The sequence below is a fragment of the Chrysochloris asiatica genome, unplaced genomic scaffold, assembly GCF_000296735.1.
Source record: "Chrysochloris asiatica unplaced genomic scaffold, ChrAsi1.0 scaffold00064, whole genome shotgun sequence".
In the NCBI taxonomy this organism is placed as follows: Eukaryota; Metazoa; Chordata; class Mammalia; order Afrosoricida; family Chrysochloridae; genus Chrysochloris; species Chrysochloris asiatica.
Window position 1 is genome coordinate 15,999,523 of NW_006408582.1, and position 18,863 is coordinate 16,018,385.

General features: G+C 42.0%; 1 protein-coding gene across 1 annotated transcript in view; it reads right to left on the reverse strand.

Annotated features, from left to right (window-relative positions):
* Nucleotides 1-9,739: 9,739 nt before the first annotated feature.
* XPO7 (exportin 7) overlaps nt 9,740-18,863 on the reverse strand; it is a 136,088-nt gene continuing 126,964 nt past the window's right edge. Inside the window, exons 22-28 of the mRNA XM_006864413.1 lie at nt 17,419-17,501; nt 16,499-16,713; nt 16,123-16,261; nt 14,089-14,249; nt 13,056-13,154; nt 12,298-12,425; nt 9,740-11,325 (exon numbers count right to left, since the gene is read on the reverse strand). Coding sequence (XP_006864475.1) covers nt 11,232-11,325; nt 12,298-12,425; nt 13,056-13,154; nt 14,089-14,249; nt 16,123-16,261; nt 16,499-16,713; nt 17,419-17,501 — 919 coding nt within the window. The 3' untranslated portion in view covers nt 9,740-11,231. The remainder of the gene's footprint in view (nt 11,326-12,297; nt 12,426-13,055; nt 13,155-14,088; nt 14,250-16,122; nt 16,262-16,498; nt 16,714-17,418; nt 17,502-18,863) is intronic.

Below are 18,863 nucleotides of genomic sequence, written 5' to 3' on the forward strand. Positions count from 1 at the left end.
GCAGTATGATGAGACCTAGTATGATGAGACCTGGGGACTCCTGGGCTTAAGGGCAGGGACATAGTGCCAGAGGACTAAAACAGAGTGTGAAGCATCCAGCTGATATATAGAGGGGGGATGCAGAAGAACACTCACACTTGCAGATAGTACCCATTTGACCTGGCATCAGTGGCTGGATGATCAGAACATGACTAGAGGAAGAGAGAAAGGGAAAAACAAAGGAGTAACCCACAATAAGTGGAAGATCCTGACCTATGCTTGTGGATGCAGTATGACAAAGGAGCGGACAAATCTCTGCAGTGAGGATCATTCCCACCCCCTTGGTACACAGGGTTGACAGGGAGGGGGAACTTAGACATTGGCTACCCAAAATGGGGGAGACTACAAAGCAAGAAGTGACTGGCTTACAAGCTTTCAATAGGGAACCTAGCTCCAGAGGATACAGGGAAAGGTATCCTGTATCAGTTTCAAGTATCTCTTTACTCTCAATTTGCTGAATTTTTACTATGAATTGGTGTTGAATGTTGTCAAATGCTTTTTATCTATAGATATGATCATTTTTTCCCTCTCCATTAGTTTATATGGTAAATGACTTTCATTGAATCTTAAACCAACCTTGCATCCCGAGGACAAATCCTATTTGGTCATCATATATTATCCTTGTTACATACTGATGGAATTTTTCTGCTTATCAACAGTTAAGTATATTGGCATCTGTATGTACAAGGGACTAGCCATGGTATTTTCAATAACCTCATATGCATGTGAAAGCTGGACAGTGAATAAGGAAGACCGTTGAAGAATTGATGCTTTTGAGTTATGGTGTTGGAGGAAAATATTGAGGGTACCTTGGGCTGTCAAAAGAACCAACAGATCTGTGTTGGAAGAAGTGCAGCCAGAGTGCTTCTTGGAGGCCAGGATGGCCAAACTTCGTCTCTCATACTTCAGACATATTGTCAGGAGGGACCAGTCACTGCAGGATATTATGTTTGGTAAGGTGGAAGGTCAGAAAAAAAAGAGTATGATCCCCAGTGAGATGGACTGGCAAGGTGGCAGCATCAATGGGGTCAAGTGTGGCAACAATAGTGAGGTTGGCCCATGATTGGGCAATGTTTTGTTCTGCTGTACATAAGGTTGCTATGAGTCAGTACTGACTTGATGGCACCTAACAACAAGAATATTAGTCCATAGGATAAGCAATGGACTACTAACTACAAGGCTGGCAGTTTGAGCAACTTGGGAGAAAGATGAGGCTTTCTGCTCCCATAAAGATTTACAGCCTTGGAAACCTTATACAGCATCACTATTAATTAAAACCAACTCTATAACGCTTAACAACAATTAGTCTGAGGGTTTTTTTGTTTTTTTTTTGTCCCTCTATCATGTCTTTGCATGATTTGGTATCAGTAAATAATGAATTGGGAAGTGCTTCCTCTATCTTTTTGAGGTTTTGTGTGCTAGGTATTATTTTTTAAGAATTATATTTTTACATCTCTCAGGTGCTCTACTTAGAAGAACAAGGAAGTATGTTTGGATTAGAGTTCGATTCGGGCTCGCCAAGCTCTTTGCCATCTCTACAGGACACTCACTGCCATGATTCCTCTTGACTCAGTCATTACTCTAAGCCCTTTCCCTTTCTCTACTCTGCCTTCTAATGAGCAACCAACCTAACTCTTAATCCCAGGAGGATTCTTTGTGCCTGCCAGAACCCTGACTTTCCTCTAAGAAGTCTATCTTTGTGGGCCCTTGCACTATTTCCTAAGAGTTGTTGTTAAGTGCCGTTGAGTTGGTTCTGACCCATAGTGACCCCGTATAGGGTTCCAAGAAGTGGCTGGTGAACTTAAACCGCTTATATTGCGGTTCAAACTGACTTTACAGTCCAGCGCATTAACCCACATCACCACACCAGGACTCTATTTCCTATGGTGGTGGTTGTTAGGTGCCATGGAGTCAGTACCGACTCATAGCGACCCTATGTACAACAGAACAAAACACACTGCCTGGCTCTGGGCCAACTTCACAATTGTTGCCACATTTGAGCCCACTGATGCTACCACCTTGCCAATTCATCTCACTGGGGGCCTTTCAAATTCCCTTTTCTTCTAGCTTTTCACTGTTGCTTTCACACCATGTTTTTCTTCCTTCATGGTTAAGCATATTCTCTTCAACCACTGCTCTCTGGTTTCAGTGACCACCATTTCACTGAAATTGCTCTTGCAAAGGTTTTCAGCTGGTGCCTGGATCAGTTACAATGGCATAGGTTATGCTATGGAACAAGTATCTCTCATGGCTTAAAGCACAGGAAGTTTATTCCTCACTGATTATACTGTCTGACATTCACTGATAGTGAATGTGCTTCAGTCACTCAAAGACCCAGCCTGTGGAGGCTTTCAAATTGACCCAGCAGTGGGCAGGGCACAGTGCAAACTAAGCATTAGCTTCTAAAGTTTCCACTTGGAAATCACACCTATCATTTCCAAGAAATATTTTATTGACCAGAGTAAGTCACATGGTCATGTTTAATTTCAAAGCAGGCCAGTGAAGAAAAACCTTACCATTTTCTTACAAGGAGAAAAGCTAGAAATATTTGATGAACAATCCTAATTAGTACATCTCAACATTAAATTCTAATGGGCACTCTTTCGTGTTCAGTGCACTTAACCTGAGGTGTGTGGTATAGTTCCTCACTCAGCTGCACGCTCCTGGCTTCTGGAACACTACTCTGGCTAGTTTTTCTCCATCTCTTTTCCTAAACATGTCTCTCTATGGTTCTGTTCCCAGCTCTTGGCTTTTCTTACTCTTTACATTCTCCTCCAAATCCAGGACATCAATGGTTATATTTACATTCCTGTTGAGTATTCCTACCTGGATATTTTCTCCCTCCTCATTCCTCCAACCAGACCTTCTCCTTTGTTCTCTAGCTCCGCGACCCCATCTTATTTTGGAACCCGGGCGTCATCTAGAATCCTCTCCTTCACTTTCCACATTCAACTGGTCACAAAATCCTTTTGATTCCACCTCCTTTAATATTTCTCAACTCTCACCACGGAGTCTTTGTCTTGAAGTCCTTAATACTGACTAGCTGGTCTCTTCAAAGGGTGCAACAGACCTTTCTGAAGCAGACTGATCATTAGGTTGCATAGTGGCCTTTGGAAACTCACTGCTTTTAGCATCAAATCCCACCCGCTTGCAGTCAAGAAAGCGCTCCACTCTCACCCAGACCTAAAGGGCTGTGCTCTCCCACTGTTGTTGTTGTTAAATGCCATCGAGTCGGTTCCGACCCATAGCGATCCTGTACAGGGTTTCCGAGGGTGTAAATCTTTATGGGAGTAGAAAGCCTCATCTTTCTCCCGCGGAGCGGCTGGTAGTTTCGAACCGCTGACCTTAAGGTTCGCAGCCCGATTCGTAACTAGCGCTCTCCCACTAGCCACACGATTTTTCCAGAGAGAAGTACAGGGTGTTCATTCCTTAATGCATTTGCACCTGAGTCTGTTTCCGTCAACCGGTTAGTTCAGCTGTTTGGGTGCTCCGTGATCCCAGAGCAAACCGTGCGGCCCGGTAACCATCCTTTCCACTGAGTTCTTCTAAGGCTGGGACCCAGGCCTTTATCCCTGTGCCTCATCGCCTTTATGGTTACCACGATGCGCGTGGACTCGAGCTTCTACCAGGCACTCGGATCGATGGGCTTGGGGAGCGACAATAGCTCACCTCAAGTCTTCCCCAATAAGAACGACTTCGACGGCAACCAGAAAGCAAATTCTCAGCCTTTCAGCTGCATCAGAACCTACTGCTTACAAAGGATACCTGACTGAGCCTGCGCAGGACGGCGAAGGCGGGGCAAACGACGGCGCAGAGACGACTTCGGGAGCGGTCTGTCTGCGCAGGCGTGATGGCAGAGCAGGCCGCAGGATGTCGGCGAACTGGAGGGCCGCGGAGAATCAGTTCCGGGGAAAACTTGGCTATCTCGGGCTGTAACTTGACTGCTGTTTGCCAACGATTGATTGTTGCGGACGTCAAGCCGGGTCGGCCAAGAGCTCTCTCCCTTTTTTCTACGCAGGGTCCCTAGGGGATGGTGCCAGCAGCTTCTTCCCTTTCCTTCTAGTAGAAGTCTATGGCAACCGTGTGAGTTTAATTCACCCACACTAGTCACTTTGGCGTCTCTGCTGGGGCTTCTCTTAAACTCCACCATCCTCTGCACTCTCCCTACACCCGACAAAGCACATCCTCTTCATTGATCATGAGTTTTTGCCTGCTCCCGACTCCTAAGGAAGACATTTTGGTTGTAGACGGCCAGGAAGTGGGATTAGTAAAAGTCACATTAGAGGATGTGAGGCTCAATTTCCGGTCTTGAAAGGGTAGATGGACAAAGGGCCTGGAGGTTTAGGCTAAGGATTCTGCAGACCGGGAAAAGCGTGAAGGTAGGACATGGAGCTAGAGGTGACAGTTACAGGTCTCTAGCTGAAGTTTGCTGACAGTTTATAGTTTGGTATGCTTTGTGGTACACACTCTGGACTGCAAGGTGTTAAAAGAATGGGGAATTGATTTCTGAAAAATACAAATCATGCTGCTAATCTCACTGCCAGCAGTTCGAAACTACTTGTTCCACGGGAGAAAGATGAGGCTTTCAGCTCCCGTAAGCCCGGGTCGCTATGAGTCGGAACCGGCTCCACGGCACATAACAACATACTCTTAAAAAACTAGTAGTGGTTCATTTATATTATTTTAGTTAGCATTTCCAACTTTTTCCAGAGTGAATTCAGTCCTTGATGGGATGATTTACCTTCACTGTGTTTTCAGACTTCAAAAGTGCTTTATAATTTCCTGTCCTTTGACTAGCTGTAGGGTGTATCTACCAGACTCTATAGTGACCTCTCTGAGCTTTGGTATAGGTCAAATCCATTGTCTATTAGTCAGTTTTTATCCTGATGGAGTTCTGGTATGGCGCTGTGGTCTAATGAGTCAGACCGCAGTCGTTTGAACTCCAAGGTCGTTGGTTCAAGCTCACCAGCTGCTCCTTGGAAACGCTACACAGGGTCACTATGGGTTGGAACCGACTCGACTTCACAACAAGAGTCTGGGTGTCTTTCAGACCTTGAACCCAAACATGCAGATTTGCTTAATTTGTCATCCAGTAGCAGGTGTTGGGAGAGATTTCCCACTTGTCATTCTTCACTTCTTTGCAAAAGCAAGCTAGCACTGAGATGGTTTGGGCCATGTAAGTGATGCTGCATGCTTACATCTACTGAGTTGTCTGTCTCAAAATTGAAAACTATTGTCAATAGTGCTTGTATTTTGTATTACTGAGGGATCTTACTCACAGGAAGCAGAAGGGTGGAAATAAATTTGCCCTGAGAATGATTTCTGCTTTTTTGTTGCTGTAGTAATTACCAAGGAGTCCTTGTGTAGTGCTGTGGGATAAAGCACTGGACTGTAAGGTCAGGTTGAACCACAATGTCAGTGGTTCAAACCCATTAGCCACTCCTTGGAAACCCTATACAGGGTACATATGAGTGGGAACCGATTGGATGGTACTTAACAAGAAATTATTACCAACAAGTATTTGGTGAATGAACAAATGACAAAGGACAGCAGTGAGACTGTCCTGAGACCCACGAGAGTTTTCTGAGGAGAGTATTATTACAAACTGGATTCCACTCTCCATGTAAACTGTCTAATGTCCCAGTGTGGCAGCTAATTTCTTCAGTTGACCCACCATTCCAGAAACACTCCAAAGTGGGTGACCAGTGAATTTTAGGATATGGAAGAGGTCTAAGATAGATGTAATACACTTAGAACACAAGCTACTGAGGCAAGAATCCTTTCCAATGTTGTCTTCAAGTTGCTTCTGATTCATAGTTGACCCGCTATAGGGTTTGAAGCATCACCCTTGCGGTTAGCAGTCCAGTGTTTATCCTGCAGTATCCTACCAGTACCCTATTGTTGTTGTTGTTGTTAAGTGCTGTCGAGTCGGTTCCGACCCATAGTACCCTATTATCTAGCATTTAATTGGCAGCTGCTTAATTATGACTGGTGAGTACATTTTTATCCTTCAGTTATTTTTAAAATATTTCAAAAACTAGGACTTTTTTAAGTAGTTACATTTTCCAAGGGTGACTCCACAGCACATATGTTGAACCGTTATCATCTATCAGAAAGGAACCTTGGTAGCATGGTGGGTTACAAGTTCAGCTAAAACTGCAGAGGCCAGCAGTTTGAATCTACCAGAAAGATGAGGCTTTCTGTCCCTATTAAGATTTACAGCCTCAGAAACCCTGTACAGACTAATAATGAGTCAGAACATCCTTGATGGCACATAACCACCACCACCTATTGGAAAGATGAGACTTTCTATTCCTGTAAACATTTACAAACCTTGGAAACCTTATGCAGTTGCTAAGAGTTGGAACCGAATGGACAGCTCTTAACAACCTATCAGATTGTGTGGCGCTGTAGATCAGCATTGGACGGATAACCACAAGAATGGCAGCTCAAAGCCAGTATCTGTTCCTTGGAAACTCTGAGTCAGAACAGACCTGACTTCACCAACAGTGCCTAGCAGAATTATGATTTTTACAAGTTCACTGTAACAATCTTTTTGTTTTGGCATTTGGCACTTCGGTAGAAGTCAATTTAGATTTGTAGATCTAGACAAAAATCCTGAGGGGGTAAAGACTGGTGACAAATAGGAGAGAGGTGTTTTGGTGCAAATGGTTTATGCTCAACTATTTTATACCAAAACATCTTCAGATTGTGCTCTGAACCCATGGAGTGGTACTGTGGGAAAAGACCTGGTTATCTACTTCCTTTAAGATAACTGCCAGGCAAACCCCATGGAGCAATTCTATTCTGTAACATAGAGGGTTGCCATGAGTCAGAATTGAGTTGACAACAAGGGAGTTGGCTTTCTAGATTTAAATTCATATAACCCTGTGCCCAAGGATATTTTAGAACTGGTCTATTTTTGTAAAAGCCCTGGTGGTTAGGCATTGGACTGCTAACTGCAGGTTGGTGGTTCAAACCCACAAACCGGGAGAAAGATGAGGTTGTCTGCTCTCAGAGTAAGTTTACAGTCTTGTAAAACCTATATAGGGTCACTATGAATTGTAATCATTTGAGTTTGAATTTCATCTGTTTCTGTACTTGTTTGAAATTTAACAGGGCACTAAAACAGTATTTTTCCAGCATAGGGATTAAATGTCCTTTTTGTGCAGAATGTTAAAACTATTATTTCTGAGTAGGTTCTCACCTGTCATTAGACAATCCACACTTCTGCTCAACGTCACTGCTTCTTAAAATCTAAAATCTTAAAATTGGGATGTTGGGTCAAATACCTTTTTTCTTTGATTTACATTATAATGGGAATTGTTACTGTTGTTGTTGTTAAGTGCCTTAGACTCATAACGACCCTATATAGGGTTCCCATGGAGCAGGTGGTGAACTTGAACCTCTAACTTTGTGGTTCAAACCGACCTTACAGTCCAGCATATTAACCTACAATGCCACAACATATAACTCTTGAGCTGAGGTAGCAAAATACATATATATAATCTAATGAAGTAACCTACAGTTTAGAATTTAGGGTATAGTTTGTGTCAGGAAATACCACGTAAAGACACAGCTTAATGAACACAGTGGCACAGAAACCTCTAAATAAACTCATGTTTTGACTTGATAAAAAAACCTCACATGATAATTTGGCAATTGACTTTCACATCTTTTAGGTTGAGTCATTAAGAAATGGCTGATAATTGATCATTTGTGACCAAAAATATGACTCCTTTTTTATGGTCCCTCATAATTGTCAATTAAGGAGGGAACAGTTGTCCTGTTTGAAAAGTCTGTTGGGGTTGTGGGAGAATTTAACAATGGCACCTAGCTGGAATGGGCCTACATTTAGGGCTGCACTGAAAATACCATCTTGGCCATGTTTCTTGCCTCTGTGGAAAGGAAGGGAAATGTAAGACTTTGCTCATCAGTTGTCCTCTCAGTGCATTTGCTCACACTTTGTGAGTTATTTTAGTCCTAGACCTGAATCAGAGTCCTGGTGTGGTGCTATAGGATAAGTACTAGACTAACCACAGGTCGGAGGTTCAAACTCACTAGCCTCTCCTCTGAAACCCTGTACAGGGTGTCGCTATGAGATGAAATCAACTCAATGACACATAACAGACCTAAATCAGAATTTTAGGTCCTAGGAGCATGTCGCAGGAGTGTTTTCCATATTAGTTAAGCTTTACATTTTATATTTCCATTAAGCTTAGAGAAGGAATCTGACTATGATAATAAATACTTCTACTCGCCTTCCAAGGAGCTGGGTATGAGTTGGGCTGCTAATCACAAGGTCAGCTGTTTGAATCTACTTAGTCACTCTGTGGGAGAAAGATGAGGTTTTCGGCTTCCGTAAAGACTTACAGTTTTGGAAACCCTACACAGGTTCACTATGAGTTGGAACCAATTTGATGGCGCACCACCACCACCACCATTTGTCTTCCAGTTTAACAAAATTGTTTTGCCTCTGAAATAACTCAGGACTGCCAATTGTACCCGGCAGACAAAAAGAGTCAATCAAAACAGTAGAGTATCAAGAGGTAGACAAGAGTGATACTTTAACCTGTGATTCATAGGATTTAAATACAGACACCACTGCCAGCACTGGTTCACTAGACTCTGTATTCTAATGTTTCTCAATCTTCCCGGCACTCAACTTCCCTCATACTTAGGAACTATAGAGTAGAAACATTAGATATAGTCCTTGTGAACTATAGTGTTTATTTAATAAACCTGGCTTGTGAGGTTTGCAAATTATTCTGCATCTGCCTTTGAATTTGTCAGGGTCTAATAATGCACCAGACTGCAAAGCCATTTGAATTGCAAGGTTGGCAGTTCAAGCTCACCAGTTTCTCCTTGGAAACCCTATACAGGGTGGCTATGGGTCAGAACCGACTCGATGACACTTAACAACAACAAATAAGAAAACCTAGCCCACATTAGAGATGCCAGAACATGAACAAAGTTGGGTTTTAATTATTACTATTCTGCTGGTAATTGTATTGTTCTATGGAAACTAGTAAAAAAAAGGTCAGGTAGAGTAGCTTACCTTTTACAGCTGTAGACAACAGCATATGATTGAGATATATACACATATACATATATATATTTGTTGTTGTAAGTACCCTGGAGTCAGCTCCAACTCATAGTGACCCTGCATAGGGTTTCTGAGGCTATACATCTTTACAGGAGCAGAACACCTCATCTTTCTCCCGTGGAACTGCTGGTAGTTTCGAACAGCTGACCTTGAGGTTGGCGGCCAACTCGTACTACCAGAGCTCCTTCATATATACACACACACACATATATTGTTGTTATGTGCCATGGAGTCGGTTCTAAATCATAGTGACCCTGTACAGGGTTTCAGAGGCTGTAAGTCTTTACGGGAGCAGAACGCCTCATCTTTCTCCCGTAGAACAGCTGGTAGTTTTGAACTGCTGACCCTGAGGTTAGCAGCCCGATTCGTAACCCCTACGCTACCAGAGCTCCATATATATATATATATATATATATACACACACATACATATCCAACTAAACTAATCACAGTTTCAAAGGAAATTATAAGGTTGAGGCCCCCCCACCCCATCATCCATCTACTGATTAAGAAGACATGTTTACAATAGCTTTATGTGTTTAAGAGAGTTAGACATATCCCTATAGACACACTAGATTTGATTGTTGAAACCAGGTCAGTAGAAACCATTGAAGTTTATTGGCGGTCACAATGCTTACACTGTATGCAGCAAACACCCTTACAAGTCTATCCGCAACCTGATCACGCAAGAAAGGATTCACCACACAGTCGCCAGGGGAGAAGGAAAAAAAAATTAACAGGCTTGTTTCTGGGGTAGAGGAGAGAAATAAAAATAAAACCTAATTGATGAGTGTCCCATGGGCAAGAGCTGAACTAGAGATGCGTACAACTAGCAGCAACAATTGTGGAAAAAGTACAAGGCAAATAGCTTTCTCCATTAATTTTCCTCTGTAGGTTATTATTTTTTTTTTTAAATATTCAAAACATTTATTATGGTTCTCATTTTATAAAAATGTATATTTTTTTTAAAGAGGTGGGATAATGTTAAATACTTCATGCTAGGCAGACCTTGTTATTAAGAACCCCCTCCACTGTAGTAACTTCCTCCAGTTCATACATTCACGAGTGCAGGGTATATATAAATATCCACATGCATACATCCACACACACTGCCTCAAGGGCTGAGGAAGACGGAAAAGTTATTGGCCACACGCAACTGGGCCTCTGATGGATTCAGCCAAGTTGCTCAGCAGTAGAACTGGCTTATTCCCTCTCTCAGGTCTCCATCTTTACAGAGACCAAGAACCTTAAATTGACAGGTTAAAACTGGACTTTAAAAGCAAGAGGCATCTGTTGAGGATGAGGGTAAAGTGGGAAAAAGTATGGAGGTAAAAACATCAAAAACTTGTAGCTGGAGTTGTCACTGCAAGAGGCCAGGGACGTAGGGCAGCATCTGTGGTTATAGGGGGAGGGATGACGCTCCGGCATGGCTTAGAGTTCCTAATAACAAGGGTTAATACAGTAACAAGAAGTGGTATTTTTGGGGACAAGGAAAGGGCAATAAGAAAAAATATACATTTGGAATTTTAATTTTTTTGCCTCTCTACACTTGTGTCACTAAATATATCTCTGCACTTTCACACATCCTTGTCCAGTAAAGCTTCAGGCCACCAGAATACACATTTTCTTCACTCGCACACACAACCCCCTCACATCAGCATTGGTGCACTAGACTCTGTAAAAATTTTTCAGTCACACTTTTTGTTTTAAACTTGAGTCAATATAAACCTTGTTCAAAATGTTATGAAAAAATGTACATGTTTATACAAGGCAGGTTGTGGCAGGACACTGGGGGTTCTCCCCACTTGGGTGGCCCCAGGAGGAGGGGGCTGGAGTCTCACATATTTGTGTCTCTATCTCCTCCCACTACCCTTCCCACCCAATTCCCCAGGAACCAGCAGCGCCCTGCCCCCAGTGAGTGCAGTCACACCCCTATTCCCTGGGAAACAGCTAGCTGACCTTCGCTGTTTCCCCCACACCCCTGGAGGAAGGAGCCAGGATCAGCGAGGCCCTCTCCCTTGTAAAGTTCACCCCTCTGGGCCAGACCAAAGGGACGCTGCTCTGTACAGGTCGGATCCAAGGAGGTGTCAGCTCATCATGTCATTGCTATTCACGCCATAAGTGGAATTCTTCATCGAGTCGTTGACTTCTCGACGGAATGCTGACAGGTTCTGGGTGAACCTGCAGAGAGGATGCATGTGGGTTGGGGGGTAGGTGGAAGGAAAAGCTCTTTGTCTAAAATGTGTTTAGTGGCGGCTACTGAGAAGCAGAATATATAAACTGATGGGTTTGGTTTAGAAAATCAGCTAATCCCTATTGACTGAAAGGGAAATCTGGGTTAGTTTTGCTTCCTTTTCTACCTAGAAACTTCATAGAGTTAGAGATCTGGTTAAATATGGGGCCTTGCAGGCCATGTTGGGCTCATGGTAGCATAGAAAGAATCTGGTCTTGGGGTTACAGTTAAGCTGGCTGGCTCACTGACAGAGGTAGGAAGTAGCCTTCATCCCCAAGTGGGGCAGTAAGAGAATGAAGCTCTATCATTTCTTAATGCCGAGAGACCAATGGCTTAGTTCCGTGCTGTCCAGTATGGGAGCCACATGTTGCTACTAGCACCTGAATTGTGGCCACTGCAACTAAGAAATGGAATTTAAAATTCTCTTTAATTTTAATAATAAGGGTAATAAAACCAACAAAAAACCAACAATACTGTTGCTCAATTCAGCTACTGAGAAACTTTTAAGTGTGTTTGGAATAACTTAGGTATGGGAATTTACTTTGTTAAGTACACATTTTATGGAATCTAAATATAAATCAGTTATTTCTGATGAAAAATTAGCATATGATTGAGAAAAAGGATTTTGAAGACTTAATACAAATAAAGGAATTTAAATTCTCCATTATTTTTATCTTAATTATAAACTGACAGTAATGTTCTGTATACAGTGGGTTAAGTACAATGCATTATTTAAGTGAGTTCTGCCTGTTTTCTTTTTATTTAAATGTGGCTCCTAGAAAATGTAAAATATAAAATATGTAGCTCACTCTTCTATTGGACAGCATGGGGTATTAGATGGTCTCCAGATCTGAGTATGCAAAGACTAGAGAATCTCTTTCTTGCTTCAGTGATTTCTCGGCAAGACACTATGCACTCACCTGTCTCTGTTTTTCGTAAGAAGATTTCGCTCAATGCCTTCCATCAGATTTTCAAAACACAGATGCATAGCCTGCTGCTTCTCTGGTGGCTGGCTGTTCACGATACTGTTCCTTAGGTCAGAAAAATACTGTGGGGCAAGGAGTAAGACAGAGGTAAGGAGAGGATGGGGAAAAGGCAGATGAGCCTGCCATCATCAGCAGGCTTGAAAGAATGTTCTTCTTCAACAGAGAATCTAAATTAGAAACTCTTTTTTTTTTTTTTTTTAAACTGTAAGGCAAGCATTTGCAGGATAACTTGTCTCCCTTGTACTTAACAAAAAAGAATTAAAATTTTATAAATCACCTTAATGCACCATCTGTTCTAGATGCTTCTTTTATAGGAATCTGAGACTTTACAAAATTACTTCTTCACATTCACTTACGGTACAGCTGGAATTAGAACTTAGATCTTAAAGGTGCTCTGACCTTCAGGTATGAGTCTCTCCTTTAAAAGCATTTCTCTTACTTTTAAAAAGAAAATACTTCCTCATCCTTTACCTACCATATGTGCTGACATCCAACAGTTTTAAGTGATTATGTAATTACATTCAGCTGATGTTCTAACATGAGTAGGCTATGTGTGGTAAATGGGTGTTTCTCCATTTCACCACTCTGGGGTGTTTTTGTAGGGATTTCTCATAGTGCTTTGGAAAACTGATAGCTAAATATGTGCCTCCTACCACTTGTGGCTGTGGGCATCATAGAACTGGTTCTCCTACCTTTTCATTAAGTAGTATCAAGCCAAGTAGGGGCCGGGACATAGACCACTGGTTCCTACAGTCTTCAAAGATGATGATGTTCAGCACCGTTGACAGCATCTGGAATGGAGAAATGAGGCAGTGACCTTGGGAAGTGTGTGGTTCAGTGGGAGATTACAAATGACAGATTCCAAATCAGGTGAAGATCTTTTCTGTCTAGGGTACACCAGACAAACATTTTATGAATTTCCATTTTATTTTGTTTTGAGGTAAATTTTTGTTCTCAGATGTTTCCTTTCCTGTTCTTTATCTTAGCTTGAGAATTTCATTTAAAATTGGACTTTCCCAGTTCACCCTGATTTTTATAGGGAACGAGATGGGGTCAAGCAAATGTAATTATAGTAGGCAATACTGCCTTGCATTACTGCTTCCAAGTACTTGTCTCTGAGGAGACAGCTTTGTAACATTTTTTGGGATGTGAATTATTTCACTGCTTTATAAGGAACAATGTGAAAAAGGTGAGGCTAGTTACAATACTAACTAACCCATTTCTTTATCTATTTTTAACTAACATTGTATTTAAGTTGTTTCAAGTCTGATTATTGAAAAGACTTTGCATACAAATAATTCGAAGGCAAGTATATAGTTATCTCTCTGCATCTTCAGTTATTTCCTTCAATTAAGCATTCTTGTTCCTGTTTTGCAGATGGTACTACAGGCTCTAAGAAGAATGGATACTGCTGACCCAGGATCCATTTAGCATAAGGTTAACAGAATGGTTTTCACAGAAGGAAGATTGTGCTTATGAGGTGGGGCAGGGCATAGAGGATGGCATGGTGACACTTGGAAAAACAATTTAGAACATGATTTTCACCCCTAGATTTTTCTGTATCAACAAGATCTAAATATCCACTACAGCAACTTGATCCCAGCACTAGCAATTTGATATATTGGTCAAACTCATCTTGCTTTACCCCTCTTCTCAGTACAAAGATTTCTTTCACTGTAGAACACAGAACACCCCTCGCTGTCTCCTAATCCTTAAATTCCTTACCTGCTGGATCATCTCTGGATGCTGCTGCATGATATGCAGAAAACGGTCACTCTCCTGGTTGAGGGGTGTTGTCCTCTTCTTGGTGCTACGGGACAGTTGCTTGAAGAGGTATGTCACAATGTGGTCTAGGCAGGAGCAGCAGCCAGTACATACCATGGTATCTGGAAGACAGAGGGGAAGATGGAGTAAAGTATCGATACTGAGCTGCTGGTGGTCACTTGGGCAAACATGGTTTCCATTGGTCTAAGCTGAGACCCCAAAGTGGTGCCTAGTCAAACTGGGAATTGTAGCCACTTCAGCATAGGCCATTCCTTATGATGCCTCCTGTTATATCTTAGCAAGGCCTAATTTCTAAGTTTGAGAGTGTGTGGTAACAGACAGTATAAATAATAATGGACATTGAATCAATGCATTATGGATGTCTCTTGCTTCATAAAAAAATAACAAAATAATAACTAACATTCAGTAAATGCTTCTTTTGTGCCAGATATTGAGTTAAGTACCTTAAAAGTTTTCTCTTTAATTGATCCTCACAAGAACTCTATGAGGTGGGTGGTACTCCATTTTTCAAATGAGGACCCCAAGTTTGGAGAGGTTTTGTGACTTGCCTAAAGATCACACCGCTAGTAATTAGCAGTCACACTGCTAATGAGAAGAAGTCCGAGATGTGAGCCTATACGCTAAGTTACTTGTGGGACACCATCAAACCTAAATAGTGTTAAGACATCTACAGTTTGTGAGACTGTGGTATTGTAGCATTTATCTATGAGGCATCTCTGGGGAGACGATAGGGAAGAAGCTACAGACTCTGCCATGCATTTTACCAATGGGATACTGCAGCACAACTGTGGACAGAACTCTATAGGGAGGCACAGGACAAAGGATTACGTCATGGGCCTCGAAAGACTAAGCCAATCTGCTTCCTACAGGACAATACTCTATGCAGAGGTTCCTCAGTTTTCAAGAAACTATCAGCCTTCCGAAGAAAAGTCAGATACTTTAGCTGGACTGTACTAGATATAGCTATGCACCTTGCTGGGAGTAAATGTGTATCAAAGAAATAGCCCAGTAGATAGATAATCCAAAGTCATTCTATGTGCATTTGCAATACACTGATTTTTTTTTTTGGTTGACTTTGTGTTTATGAATCGGGCTGTGAACCTCAAGGTTGGCAGTTCGAAACTACCAGCCGTTCCATGGGAGAAAGATGAGGCTTTCTGCTCCCGTAAAGATTGACAGCAGACTCCCTATCGCTATGAGTCGGAACCGACTCCACGGCACATAACAACAACAACAACGTAAAAATGTGTTTTTTCCTCTGAACCCACACACACTTATTAACATGACTAGAAGCAGCTTGGAAACAAAAGAGCTGACAGGAACCAGTTGACAGGAATCACAGCATTCACTGCCCTTAGGATACAGTCTAAACTCTCTTCTAATATGGTGCAAAGGTCCCCTTTATAACCTCAAAATTGGTCCCTGCTTATCTCTCAGCTTCATTTCATTTTCTGCCAACGCTTCTGTACTCATATTCCCAAAATCCATCGCTGCTGGGTCAATTCCAACTCACAGGTAACCTAGAGGTGTTAAATTGTTGCTAATCCTGCTGCTAGGAACCCTCCCCCTTACTAACTTGGATGACACATTTATGTTTAAGCATTGATGTTAATGTAAGTCAAGCAAGCCTTCCTTGACTTGCCTCCTCAAAACAAGGAATTTTGGTATTCTTCCTGACGGTGTCCACAGCACTTTATACTCACCCCACTGAGTACTGACACATAGCTCTTTAAAGGCAGGAAACTGTGTGTTGTTGAATTAGTATATCCTCAGTACACAGCACTGTATGTCTGGTGTTTAGGAGGGATGAAGAGCTCTTTTCTGAACAAGAATGGAGTCATGAGTTCCGTACTCTGTTGTGACAATCAACTCCCTAGAGCAGTGATCTAGCTGGACACTGGTGTGGTATGAGATTCTCCTCTCAATTCAGCTGAGTGGTAAAACACATAAACCCAAACAAGCCTAGATGCTTACCAAGTGCAGTAAGTCCCTCAGAAATGGAAGAGAGAATGTACATGATGACATGAGGTTCCAGGCTGGCAATAAAGTTCATGTGGTCCTGGGTCAGGACTTCCAGTAATGAATAATAGGACTGGCTGAGCTTGGGGTAATCCTGTGGGAGAAGAGGAGGAAGAAAATCAGGTGAGGCACTGGGCACCTAAACATGCAGGGAACAAGATCTTAAATAATAGCTTAGTGCTTTCCAACTTAGGAAACCAAAAGACCTAGTTATAGCAAAAAGGAGCTAGTAAATAATTTCTCAAGAGAAACAGTCACAGTTAAGAGTTTCAGGTAAAAAAAGTTTGACTGTAATGAGGGGCTACATGCTGTCATTGAGCTGCAGGCTTACCAGGAGATCACTGTGGGGAATAGAGAGAAGCAGCTTGATGAAAGTCTGAAGAGCATTGTCCAGGGCATCGTCTCCGTAGAGACGGAAGACTCCAAAATTGACATAGCTCCCACTGAGTGCAGCCTTTAGCATGGAGAAGCAGATGGATATGCCCTTGAGCTTCAGTGCGTAGACCTGATCCTTTGGGACCTCTCCTAGTGTCAGGATGCGATTGCCTACATAGATACAGAATATAAAATTTGTATTTAAAGAAATGTGTATACTTATTATATCACAGTATACAAGGGGGGTTCGAAAAGTTTTGGGAAAAATTCTATTATCTTTTAATTCCACTTTTCCATGAATTTTTTGAAGCCTCCTAGTATACCAAAGGAATTCTTGTGGTACAGTGGTTATTAACTGACAGATCAGAGATTCAAACCCACCAGCATTTGATCTGTCAGTTAATAACTATGATCTGTGAGAGAAAAACCTGGCAATCTGCTCCCATAAAGACTGTGGTTGTGAAGTGTTGTTGCGTTGGTTCAGACTCATAGCGACCCTGTGTAAGGTTTCCAAGGATCGGTTGGTAAGTCTGTACGACCGAACTTATAGTCCAGTGCTTTATCCTACAGTGCCACAGCAGAACTCCACCTATAAAGATTACACCTATAAAGATTACAGCCTAGGAAATCTTACGGGGTAGTTCTGTATGTGGGTTGCTATGAGTTGAAACTAACTCAACAGCGCACAAGAAGAAATACATACCAGTGCAACCCTCCTACTTGAAAGACCTTTGGGAACAGTTGGTACTCTAATACAAACCTATGAGGAACACAACCAACCCATGGAAATGCTGTCCTGGCTGTTGCCAGCGTTGGCCCGAGACCCACCTAACTGCTTACAGTGTAGTGACTGAGCGGGGCTGCAAAAATACTTACCATACATTGTTATCATCTTGCTGGTTTCTCGGAATAGTAAGATGCCATTGGGGGAAGAGACATCAAACTGTAATCGCTGAGATCTGAGCAGAGGATAAGAAAGAAAAAATGTCAAAGATGGGTTGCTGGGAGATTGGGGTACTTCAGGTTCTCATATGAGTACCTTGGATGATGACTTTTGCATGAAAATGTGCAGATTACCTATTCTAGTGTGAAAGAAACCAAATTAGTCAAAGATATTTAGTCAATGATATATCTTGGAAGACTAACAAACTAGACTCAGGGTCTGCTGCTCAAAAACATTTTTAAAGGTACCAAAAAAGGAAGTAATAGATAAAATTACTCTTAAAATTTTCTATTTTCATCTGATTAAATTAAATTATAGTGTCTTCCACAGTCACTTCCTGGTATTGTTAATCTGCGCCCTTCAGACAATTTACACCTTACTTTATGGCTTTAGTGCCAACTAAAGAAGGGTGCAAGGAATATTACCACTTTATAAGAAAAAACATGCAAAGGGACTTGGAATGCTACAAGTTAGGTAGGGATGGAATTAAAAAAAACAAAAACTATAATCTTAGTTTTGAGTTTCTGATTCTGTTCACAAGATAAGAACATTTCTTCCTTTTTCCTTCCCACCACAATAAGGAGCTCTGATAGTGTAGTGGTTACAAATCGGGCTGCGAACCACAAGGTCGGCAGTTCAAAACTACCAGCTGTTCCATGGGAGAAAGATGAGGCTTTCTGCTCCCATAAAGATTTACAGCCTAGGAAACCCTGTACAGGGTCGCTATGAATCAGAACTGACTCCGTGGCACATAACCACCACCACCACAATAAGAATAAAAGGCACACTCCCCACAACTGCCTGACTAGGTCCTATACCATCTGGTCTCTGCCAGACCCCTCTGGCTTACAGTCTATTGTGGCCTCCCCTATCCACACAGTGGCATTTTTTTCTGTCTCAGAGTTCCATCTCAGGACTCTTGCAGTTGTTTCCTTTGTTTCAGAATATTCTTTTTCCTTTATATTTACGAAGCTGCCAGAATCTTTGTTATTCAGATCCCAGCTTAAATATCACCTCAGAGAGGCCTTCTCCAACTCTCTATTCTTTAAGTTCCTCTCTATCACCTTGCTTTATTTTTTCATAGCACTTATCATCGTCTGATACTTCTGTGTTTTATTTTTGTTGTTGTCTCTCCCACAGATTGCAAAGAGCAGAGATTTCATCTGGCACAGTAGTTAGGAAAAGTATTTGGCAAAGAGTAGATGGTTCAAAATGTGTTTTATAAAGGAGTAACTCCCCTCATGGGAGGTTACAGCCTGAGTATTCCTCAACACCCCTTAAATGTTGTTGTTGTGAAGTGCTGCTGAGTTGGTTCTGACTCACAGCTGCCCTGTATAGAGTTTCCGAGGAGCAGCTGATGAGTTTGAACCTCCAACCT